Source organism: Bactrocera latifrons, unplaced genomic scaffold (assembly GCF_001853355.1).
Source record: "Bactrocera latifrons isolate USDA-ARS-PBARC rearing strain unplaced genomic scaffold, ASM185335v1 scaffold_28, whole genome shotgun sequence".
In the NCBI taxonomy this organism is placed as follows: domain Eukaryota; kingdom Metazoa; phylum Arthropoda; class Insecta; order Diptera; family Tephritidae; genus Bactrocera; species Bactrocera latifrons.
Window position 1 is genome coordinate 2,048,798 of NW_017536407.1, and position 12,336 is coordinate 2,061,133.

General features: G+C 44.0%; 1 protein-coding gene across 1 annotated transcript in view; it reads left to right on the forward strand.

Annotated features, from left to right (window-relative positions):
* LOC108970050 overlaps positions 1 to 10,851 on the forward strand; it is a gene marked incomplete in the record, with an annotated part of 187,068 nt that extends 176,217 nt beyond the window's left edge. The window contains 11 exon segments of the mRNA XM_018935160.1: positions 67 to 414; positions 478 to 1,086; positions 1,153 to 1,479; positions 1,566 to 2,657; positions 2,994 to 3,596; positions 3,900 to 4,100; positions 4,188 to 4,382; positions 4,452 to 5,453; positions 5,531 to 8,755; positions 8,818 to 9,246; positions 9,323 to 10,851. Of these exon segments, the coding sequence (XP_018790705.1) occupies positions 67 to 414; positions 478 to 1,086; positions 1,153 to 1,479; positions 1,566 to 2,657; positions 2,994 to 3,596; positions 3,900 to 4,100; positions 4,188 to 4,382; positions 4,452 to 5,453; positions 5,531 to 8,755; positions 8,818 to 9,246; positions 9,323 to 9,564 (8,273 nt within the window).
* Positions 10,852 to 12,336: the final 1,485 nt, after the last annotated feature.

Consider the following 12,336-nt stretch of genomic DNA (forward strand, 5'->3'; position numbering starts at 1 on the left):
ATAGCCTTAATTTACGCGTCTTATTTCCTTAATTCACTGATTTACACTTGTTCTAATGCTCTTCAGCACCACGTACCCCAGAACCGCCGCAAGCAGATGTCAATCCATGCATACCGTCACCTTGTGGCCCATACGCACAATGTCGTGAAGTTAATGGTGCCGCTACATGCAGCTGTTTGACGAACTACATTGGCGCGCCGCCCAACTGCCGTCCGGAATGTACAATTAATGCGGAATGTGCCAGCAATATGGCCTGTATTAACGAACGTTGTCGCGATCCATGTCCCGGTTCATGTGGATTTTCAGCGCTTTGTAATGTAATATATCATACACCCAGCTGTTCTTGTCCCGTTGGCTATACCGGCGATCCGTTTACCAGCTGTCGTCCATTACCACCAGCGCCACCAGCACCAAGTAAACACCACAAATCCGAATACGTAGTCAAAACGCAATTCTTATTTTACACCAACCTTACAGAACCAGCGGAACCTGTGGATCCATGCATCCCTTCACCATGTGGCGCAAATACTGTCTGCAATAACGGGCAATGTTCCTGCATACCGGAATATCATGGCGATCCCATAATCGGTTGTCGTCCAGAATGTGTACTTAATGCAGATTGTCCACGTGATCGCGCTTGCGTGCGTAATAAATGTGTGGACCCATGTCCAGGTACATGCGGCCAACGCGCGCTCTGTGACGTCGTCAACCACATACCAATGTGTCGCTGTCCAGAACGTATGACTGGTAATGCCTTTGTCGCTTGTGATGCAGTTCCTGAAGTGGAGTTGAAGAATCCATGCCAGCCATCGCCGTGCGGCCCCAATTCACAGTGTATTGAACGTAATGGCAATGCCATTTGCTCTTGTATTACTGGTTACTTCGGCAATCCGCCAAACTGTCGCCTCGAATGTTATAGCAGTTCGGATTGTGCACAAATACACGCGTGTATCAATAATAAATGTGTTGATCCTTGCCCAGGTCAATGTGGTCTGAATGCCGAGTGTCAGGCTGTGCAGCATCGCGCACACTGCGAATGTATACGCGGTTACACCGGTAATCCATATTCACTTTGTACGAGACCAGGTAACTTGCAACTGACATAGTTCCTCCAAGACACAAACTTATCAATATTCCCCTATTTTTGTATAGAAATACGACAAGAACCACCTGCAATACAGAACCCTTGTATACCATCTCCTTGCGGTCCTAATGCTCAATGTAGTGACGTAAAGGGACAGCCGCGTTGCTCTTGTCTGGCCGACTTTATTGGTACACCGCCAAATTGTCGCCCAGAATGCTCTAGTAATGACGATTGTCCTAACAACTTGGCTTGCATCAACCGCAAATGTCGTGACCCATGTCCCGGTTCATGTGGTTTAAATGCCAATTGTCTTGTGACACTCCATATACCCAATTGTCATTGCCCAGTTGGCATGACCGGCGATCCCTTCCGCGTATGTTATGAGGCTCCAAAAAGTAAGGCGTTAGCAAGTCGACCACAGTTTTATTTCTACATACGGCAGCTCTTCTATAACCTTTATATTTATTTTAATGTTTTTCAGTATTACCACCACCACCGAAACAGGAACCACGTGATCCCTGCCGTCCATCACCATGCGGCCCGAACAGCGAATGCCGTGGACGTGGCGATAGCTATACTTGCTCATGTATTAATGACTACATTGGTAATCCGTATGAAGGTTGCCGCCCCGAATGTATTGGCAATTCTGAATGTTCCTCAAATCGTGCTTGCATACGCAACAAATGCGCCGACCCTTGTCCAGGCACTTGTGGTGTTGAGGCCCTTTGCACCATCCACAATCACATACCAATTTGCTCTTGCCCCACTGGCTACAGTGGCAATGCTTTCGTCCAATGTTCACCGATTGTAATAGAACACATACCCCAGGAACGTCGTGATCCCTGCTATCCAACACCGTGCGGCATAAATACGGTATGCAAAGTACAACGCGATCAGGCTGTTTGTGAATGTCTACCAGGCTTCTTTGGCAATCCACAAGGACAGGGTTGTCGTCCCGAATGTACACTCAGTTCCGACTGTGCCAAGGATAAGGCTTGTGTCAATTCCAAATGTGTCGATCCATGTCCCGGCGTTTGCGGTTATGGCGCCCAATGCCAGACCGCCAATCACAATCCAATATGCAGCTGCCCCAGTCCAATGGTTGGCAATCCGTTCGTTGAATGTCACGCGCCACCACAACCGATAGATCCTTGCAATCCATCACCATGTCGCAGCAATGGCATATGCCAGGTTATCAATGGTGCTGCCACTTGCACGTACCCCGAATGTGTAACCAATGAGGACTGCTCACGTAATCGTGCTTGTATCAATCAGAAATGTCGCGATCCATGTATTAATGCTTGCGGTGTCAATGCCATCTGTAATGCCATCAATCATAAGGCGGTATGTACCTGTCCAACTGGTTACTATGGCTCACCATTTAACCAATGTCTTCGACAAATGGAGGAAATACCAGCACCGCGACCGGAATGTACCACCGACGCTGAATGCTCGAACGACAAAGCGTGCGTCAATCAGGCTTGTCAGAATCCATGCGAACTCTCGAATATTTGTGGAACAAATGCGCGCTGTCACGTGCAATTGCACAGACCACTGTGTGTCTGTAACGAAGGTGAGTACGCGAAAGTTGAAATTGAAGAGAACATTGGTAGTTAGGAAAGTCACCGTTTCGAACGAAAATAATAAAAAAAAAACTTCTTTCTTTGAATCTTATAATATGTAAAGCAGTCGAAAAAGATAGCATTTATTCAGTTCAATAACTTTCCTAAAGACAAAATGGGCATTAATTAATACTTCTTAATAATATTCTTACCTTGCGAGCTCGAAACGTAACGTGGACACTGAAAAGAAAAGAAGTTTAAATTAAAATTTCTGTTTGCTTGAATTTAAATTTTTTTGCAAGGAGCTCCAACTAACTATGATAATACTGATTCTATCCCCACAATAGGTTACACCGGCAATGCTTTCAGTTATTGCCATGTCATCGGCTGTCGCTCAGACGAGGAATGCCCCGCCACTGAAGCGTGTATCAACAAACAATGTACCGATCCTTGCCCGTACACACAGTGCGGCACGAACGCAATCTGTCGCGCCGACTACAATCACAAGGCACGCTGTCACTGCCCCGACGGTTATCGCGGCAATCCATTAGTACGCTGTGAACGACCGGAATGCACACGCGACGACGAATGCGCCTTCAATTTGGCCTGTAAGAATGAACGTTGCGAAGATCCCTGCAATTGTGGTGTGGGCGCGCAGTGTCGTGTCGACAATCATCGCGCACAATGTCGCTGCCCACCGGGCTACAGTGGCAATCCGCTGGTTAGCTGTGTATTCGAAGAACCTAAAGTGGCACCTCAATGTACTATAGACGCGGACTGTACCAGCAAGTTGGCCTGTTTCAATGGCGAATGTAAGAATCCATGCGCGGTAACGCAACCATGTGGCGCAAATGCTATCTGCTCGGTGGTGGACACGCTGCCGTTGCGTACTATGATCTGTCAATGCGAACCCGGTTATGTGGGTGATGCGGATGTGGGTTGTCGTAAAGGTAGGTTGGCAACGAAATTCTTATTTGAATTTGAAAATGCTTTAAATGATTGTCTTTTTGAGTCTATTTTTCATTGCAGCTTAATTTTTATATTTTACAAATTAATTTGTGATATTTTTATGTGCGAATATTTATTTTATATTGTATATATTTATTGTGTCTATGTTGAACTTTACCTCTCAACGCTCTTGTACAGCTCCTCGCAATTTTGCAAGCACACGCAAACTATACTTTTCCGTTATATTTCGTTTTCGACCCAAATATCTATTCACTTCAGTGACTAATCCATTTTTCTCGCATTAGAACCCGCACGTGATCATGGTTGCCAATCGAACAGCGAATGTCAAGATACGGAAGCCTGTCGCAATGGCGCCTGTGTAAATCCTTGTATTGATGCCTCACCTTGCGCCCGCACAGCCGAATGCTTAGCTCAGCGTCATCGCGCCGTCTGCAGTTGTCCACAGGGCACACAGGGTGATCCATTCACAAACTGCTACCAACCACGTAAGTTCAGACATTACCGTGTCTTACGTTAAATTACACTTTGCTTTGCTTTGTGCCGAAACTAACAATCCAAACTTCTACCCACAGCTGAAATCACCGCGGGCTGTAAACACGATGCGGAGTGTCCGTCAACAACGGCCTGCATTAATCAGCGCTGTCAAGATCCCTGCGCTGAGGCGAATCCGTGTGCTGGCAATGCGGAATGTCGTGTACGCAACTCGCGTCCAATATGTTCTTGCCCCGCCGGCTGGGGTGGTGACCCGCAAGTACAATGCTACAAACGTAAGTATACAGCTGAAGTGACACCATTTTCCTTACTATAAATTGAACTAAATTTTTCGCAAATTATAGCGGAATGCAAGATAAACGCGGACTGTCCCTACGATAAGGCTTGTATCAATGAGAATTGTGTAAATCCTTGCAGTTATGGCGAGGTACGTTGCGGCACTGGCGCTCAATGCGCACCACAAAACCACCAAGCAGTCTGCATATGTCCGCCTGGCACACAAGGCAATCCGTTTGTCTCCTGCATCACCGGTCACTGCCAATACAATGAAGATTGTGCCGATCATGAGGCTTGCGATCGCTTGAATCGTGTTTGTCGTCCGGTTTGCGATGAAGACACCTGCGCGCTGAATGCCATTTGCACTGGCAGACGTCATCAGCCGCAATGTGAATGCCGACCCGGCTATAGAGGCAATCCGTTCGTACGGTGCGATGTGCCACGCGAGCCACCAACTAAAGTGGAACCCGAATGTAAACAGGATGCTGATTGTCCATCTCAATTGGCTTGTATTAATCAGCGTTGCGCCAATCCGTGCGCCACACCACATGTTTGCACGCCACAACAGACCTGTCACGTATTGGATACGCTACCTTTGCGTACTATGATCTGCAAGTGCCCGAGCGATACGATCACCGATAATTCGGGTAATTGCGTACCAATCAAACATGAAGTAGTCAGCGGTTGCCAGAGCAACGATGAATGCGGTAACACCGAGGTCTGCCAACGTGGTGTATGTATCGACGCTTGCCGCTTGGAACGCTGCGGTGTAAATGCGCAATGTCGTTCGCGCGATCACTATGCCGAATGCACATGTGCACGTGGCTACGAAGGCAATCCACGCGTTGAGTGCCAGTTGATCGTACACGAACAGCCGAAAACACCGAACGCTGAATGCACAAAGAACGATGACTGTCCCTATGATAAGACGTGTAAGAATGAACGCTGCGTAAATCCTTGTGCGGAAGATTCTTGTGGACGCGGTGCTTATTGCCATGTACAAAATAGAGAACCGGTATGTCGTTGTCCAAGCGGTTTCACCGGCGATGCGCGCGTTGCTTGTGTACCACGTAAGTATATTTTTTACGATTTCTTCTAAACACAAACACTAATGAAACTTTTTGTTTAACTTTTCTCTTAACCACAGCGCCTGATGTCTCTACGATAGGTTGCAAATCAAATTCGGATTGCTCTCTCAGTGAATCTTGTGTCAACGAACGTTGCATTAATCCCTGCAATTGTGGCCCGAATGCCGAGTGTATTGTACGTAATCACCACCCGGTTTGCTACTGTCAACCTGGCTACTCTGGCAATGCACAATTCGGTTGCGTACAAATTGGCTGCCAATCGGACGATGAATGTTCATCGGATCAACAGTGCGTAAATCGTGAATGCGTGAATCCTTGTTTGATCAGTGATCCGTGCGCGCTCAATGCCGAATGCTTTGGTCGTAATCATCGCGCCACCTGTCGCTGTCCGGCCGGCTTGGAAGGTGATCCATTCCAACGTTGTGTACGCGTCGAATGTCACTCAGACTACGATTGCGCTACGAATCAAGCATGTGTACGAAATCAATGTGTGAACCCCTGTCAGGATAGCCCATGCGCACAAAATGCCATTTGTCAAGCACTGCAGCATCGCGCCGTTTGCCGCTGCCCGGAGACTATGCCGCTCGGCAACCCTTACGCTTATTGTGAACGTCGTCCTGTAGAGCCAGTTTGTCGCGACGATGGCGATTGCCCAAGTCGCTTGGCTTGCATCGACAGTAAATGTCAGAACCCTTGCACTATACTCTCACCATGTGCAAGCTCCGCAAAATGCAGTGTACTAGATAGCGTACCTGTACGTACTATGGTATGCGAATGCCCTGAATCATATGTTCCGGATGCGCGAGGTGAATGCAAACCGATCGTACTGCAGAGTCCACCAGGTTGCAGTAGTGATGCCGACTGTCCCGATCAAGAGGCGTGTATCAATCGTCAGTGCCGAAACCCATGTAACTGTGGCACCAACGCTATTTGTCAAGTACAAAATCATCGCGCCACATGCTCTTGCCAAGACGGTTACGACGGCAATCCCTATGCATTCTGTCGCACCATTGGCTGTCGCATAGATAGTGAATGTGACTCTGGTAAGGCCTGTATCAACGGCAACTGTATTAATCCCTGCTTAGTGAATGATCCTTGCGGTATCAACGCTGAATGCTATGTGCAATCTAACAACGCTATGTGTCGCTGCAAGAGTGGTTATCGTGGTAATGCTTATGAACGTTGTCGCGTCATTGGTTGTCTAACGAACAATGATTGCCCCTCTGACAAGATGTGCCAAAATGAACAGTGCGTCAATCCTTGTATTTACCACAATACATGCTCACCACGCGCCGAGTGCCGCGCGCAAAACCATTTGGCTGTCTGTCGCTGTCCCGCTGGCTTCCTGGGCAATCCATATGTGGACTGCCGTCCAGAACCACAACCTATGTGCAAAGTAGACACAGATTGTCCAGCGCGCTTGGCATGCATCAACGATGAGTGTGTCGATCCCTGCCTCACTCTGGAACCATGCAACCGACCGGCACAATGTGAAGTGACACCAACGTCGCCTGTACGTACTATGATCTGCATCTGCCCCGACGGCTACATAAGCAGCGGCAGTGGCACCTGCAAACCAACAAAGACAATTGTGGAAGTAGGTGGTTGTATAGCCGATTCAGACTGCGCCACAGATAAGTCCTGCGTAAATGGCATCTGTCGCGATCCCTGCAATTGTGGCTTGAACGCTGAATGCCGCATTAAGGACCATAAACCGGTATGTACTTGTCGTCAAGGTTACGAGGGTAACCCAGAATTCGAATGTTCCAAGATTGAATGCGCTATAAATTCGGACTGTCCGTCTACGCACGCCTGTCGCAATCAACTTTGTGTGCCCGTTTGCCAAGGTGAGCAATGCAGCACAAATGCGGAATGTCTAGCAGTTGATCACCGCGCTGTATGTGAATGTATACCCGGCTTCCGTGGCAATGCGCGCATCGCCTGTACACCACTTGGCTGCCGTACCGACGGTGAATGTCCATCAGACAAGGCGTGTGTCAATGGCAAATGTGAAAACCCATGCGATACAAAGGCGATTTGTGCGTATGACGAAATTTGCAAGGTCTACAACCATCAACCGGAATGTGCCTGCCCGCCAGGTACTATTGCGCGTCGCAACGGCTGTGAACCGCTACGTGACATACCTATTTGCCGCTACGATGGCGACTGTCCAAGCCAAACTGCCTGTATACGTGGCGAATGCGTCAATCCATGCAATGCAACACATCCTTGTGGCGTTAATGCCGACTGTCGTGTCTTAGATACTGTGCCAGTGCGCACAATGATCTGCGAATGTTTGGAGGGATACACCGGCAATGCGGCCATACAGTGTGACAAACGCTCATTGTGTGTAATCGAGAAAGGCTTCGTACGCGATGTCGACGGTCAATGTGTCTGCCCGCCAGGCACTGCTTTGGACATATACGAATATTGTGCGCCCTGCCTGCCACAACAAGGCTTCAAGATCGACGAAAACGGACGCTGTGTGTGCGCTTTGGAGCGCGGTATGGTCATCGATGAGCGTGGACGCTGTATCTGCCCGACAGATCATGGCTATCGACTCACCCCTGCTGGCGAATGCATAGCAGAAGATCAACCTGGCTGTGAAACGAACGAAGACTGTGCAGACAATCGCTTCTGCAACACACGTACAAAGACCTGTGAGGATCCTTGTCTGCAAAAGGTGTGCGGCGTAAACGCCTTCTGTAATGCCATCAATCATCGTGCACAATGTCAATGCATCACCGGCTACACTGGCAATCCAGAGCTTATTTGCAATCACACCAACTTCCGTACAGATTTCCCACGTCCCGATATGTTAGTCAGCTGTCTGGCTGATGGTGTACAAGTCGAAATACATATTACCGAACCCGGCTTCAATGGCGTACTCTACGTGAAGGGCCATAGCAAGGATGAGGAATGTCGTCGTGTGGTGAATTTAGCTGGTGAAAGTGTACCGCGTACGGAAATCTTCCGCGTACACTTCGGCAGCTGCGGCATGCAGGCAGTTAAGGATATTGCTAGCTTCGTGCTAGTCATACAAAAGCATCCGAAATTGGTTACATACAAGGCGCAAGCTTACAACATCAAATGTGTCTACCAGACCGGTGAGAAGAATGTCACCTTAGGTTTCAATGTATCCATGTTAACCACAGCGGGCACAATTGCCAACACTGGCCCGCCGCCAATCTGTCAAATGCGCATCATAACACACGAAGGTGAAGAGATCAACTCTGCGGAGATTGGTGACAATCTGAAACTGCAAGTTGACGTCGAGCCAGCAAGTGAGTATCTAAGTGAGTTATATTTACATAGTACAAAGCTAATAAACTAAAATTTTCTGCAGCAATCTATGGTGGCTTCGCACGTTCCTGCATTGCCAAAACAATGGAGGATAACATTGAGAACGAGTACATTGTCACCGATGAGAATGGATGCGCTACAGATGCGTCAATCTTTGGCGAATGGGAATACAATCCCGATACCAACAGCCTTATGGCTAACTTCAATGCTTTCAAATTCCCCTCCAGCGATAATATACGCTTCCAATGTAACATACGTGTCTGCTTTGGTAAATGTCAACCGGTTAACTGTCGCGGCTACAATGCATTCGGACGAAGGAGACGTCGTGCTATTGCCGATAATTCCACCGACTCAACAGCGGTGGCGACCAACACCGGCATGGAAGGACAATTGCGCGAGGAGATAACTATCTCATCGAACGCCATCTTGACATTCGAAAAGCGCAGCGGACCGGGCATCAATGATGCGAACAGTAAGTGAAAGCGCATGGAAGTGAACAAAAAGTAGGTGATTAACTAATTTTCGTTTATTTCTTGATTTCTTTGTAGTCAAACCGGCGGCACAGCGCGTCGAAGACATTTGCGTCTCCATGGTGGGTCTAATAATAGCGCTCGTCATAACCGCTTTGCTAGCGTTGGTAGCGGTCGCCGTAGCCGTCTCCTGTTGGCTAATGGCCTATCGTCGACGACCCAAAACATTAGCACCGCTACCACATCCGCCAGAGTTCCCCAATCCGCTATTCGCGAATCCCGAAGCTGTGCCAGAACCCACACCCGATTATCTATCATAAGCAATGATAGACGAGAGTAAATATGCAAATAGTAAATAGTTTAGTTAAGAAATTAATTGAATGCAAGTAAATTAGAATTTAGTCAAGAAACAATGTATAGAAATCGAAATATTTGAGAAGCACGTGCAAAAAGTTGAGAGCATTAATTACAGATAATATGAGAGCAGCTATTTGCTATAAAAAATATTTGAAAACGTGCAAAGAAAAACAAAAGTGTCAAGAGGCAGCATAATTGCTGAATAACAAGAAAAATATCAAACGAAAACTGGATGGTCAAAATTTGCTAGAAACATGAAAATAAATGTAATATAATAAATGTATAGGATACTACTTCTCAACCATGACATTCCTAAAGAGCGTAGCCGAGGTTAGTTAGACGACCGGCTACGCGCTCGTATTATAACTAATATGAGAATTTCAAGTAGCTTTTGGCAATTTATGGCAAAAGAGAGCATGCGAAAAATGCAAGAAAGAGGAAAAAAAAATATTTTTATTTGAGTAATTTTGTACAGATTTAATTTAAACGAAGGAAATTTTTTTTTAAATATTTTTTTAAGTACTCTTAGTAGCAGCCAATTTTATGAAAATGTAGCTAGAAAAAGAAAACAAAGTAACTAAGAACAACTGCCAAAGCTATAACACTGCTAACGTTTAGAGGATAAACATATAAAGGAGGAGCGCAAAGGCATTTCGCATAATTTCAGAAGGAATTTTATAAGGAAAGAAAGCTCGTTCACCAAATTACAAGCCAAATGCCACCAGCATATACAGCTTAAGCGAAGCTACGAAGGAATTCTCGTCTAACAAATACAACTTCTTCATTAGTCGAACTACACACAAACACATATACACATATACACAAACACACACGCAATAAAGTAATTGCGCTGCCACTTACCTTTACAAACTACCTATATATTATAGCAATTAAGTGAGCGACTTGTCTTCCTATAAAAAACGAAAGTAAAGTAGTTACATACATATATAGTATAATGGAACTGTGTAGGTGGTGGGGTACTTCGACACTAAAGCTCTATATTTATACATACATATATGCACTTGTATTATAGAAACAAAACTGCACTCAAACCAAGTAAATAGTTACATACATATACAATATAAATATGTATGTAGTTACATAAAAACCTTTCCTATAATTTTAAAAGAAGTAACCAAGAAACTGCCCTTAGAGACGAAGCATAAGCAGAGAATTTGAAAAAAAAAAAAAATACTCCATTGCACAGGCAGCAAGGCAGTGTGCAGAGAAGACGCTTTACGCTTAAAAAATAACAGAAAACCATTAGGTGGCAACTCTTCCATAAAAATTTACGAATGATGAATTTAAAACGAAAATCGAAATTTCAAACACACAAAACAAGCATTCAAAATGTTTATTTATTTTTGTGCAACAAATAAATTAAACTAACTGTACACACACAAGTAGTGAAAATTCAAGAAACTGGAGAAAGTGCGCGTATAGCGTGTGCAACGTTTGTAAAGGAAGAGCCGAAGTTGCCCCTACACTGCCTTTGTCATGTAAAATTTCTTAAAGTTTAAAGAATTTACATTTAATTTTGACGCGTAAGTTAAAAAGCAACAACCATATAGCTGCCTAAGAGAAGAAAACGGTACATTTTAAATGAAAAAAAAATATATTTTTGCTACTTAGTATTTCTTCCTACTCCCCAAAAGCGACTAATGGAGAATTTGCGTAAATAATTTTATTATTATTATTATATATGAAAAAACGATTATATATTTAAAGCGTATTATTAACTTTTTTGTATTAAATAACTAATTAACATATTTAAATTAACAAAAGCGTGTTAGTCATGTGCGTTAAAGTAAAAATAATCATTATATTTTTTATTTAAATTTTTTTTTTTTTTTTGTTTCATTGTTTTTAATAATTTATAATATTTTGTATGCTTGTTGTGATTGCGAAATGCGTAAGCAGAGAGAAGCAAACCTTAAGTTAAAATAATTGAATTAAAAAAACGCGAATTATGTACTATATATGAAAAGTATACTAAAACACAACTAAAAAAATAAAACAAAAATTATCTAAAATTAAAAAATAAAATAATTAAAGATTAAAAAAAAATTAATTACAAAAATAAAAAATATGCATGCGCGCTTAACCTTAAAATGCACGCTGGCAACACCGCGCAGCTCACCGCAAGCGCGCACACCTTTGCAGCGAAAATTTGGTTGTGCGCTTTTGCGGCGAATTCGCGCAGCCGTTGCGAGCGTGTGTCTCTTAAAAAGCTTGCGTTGCATTAATTTGCATGAAAAATTAAAAACTATATAGATTTATATATAAACGAAGCATACAAAAAAATCGAAATGTATAGTCACTACTTTAAGTTAAATTTTTACTTTCAACTTTAAAATAATTTTATTAAAAAGAAACAAGAACAAATTACACACACACACACACCGAAAGACACAAAGTGAAAGAAAAATAAGAAAAAAAAAAAACACGCTGCTTTTAACAGCAAACGACAGCAAATAGAAAATAATTTAAGAAGATTGTAAATAGTTGTCACGCAATGTATAGGATTTTCTTTAAAATTTTATGATTTTTATTTTTTTTGTTCGTTCACAACGCCATTGCCAGGCAAATTTAGTGCAAGCAACAGTTAGCAGTTACCATAAAGTCTGTTAGCCGCAAATCATTTTTTTTTTCGTATTTTATTTTTTTTTATTTTATTAAAAAATTCCAAAATTTTGACCGCCATATTTACAAATTTAATTTAATAAAATAGCAAC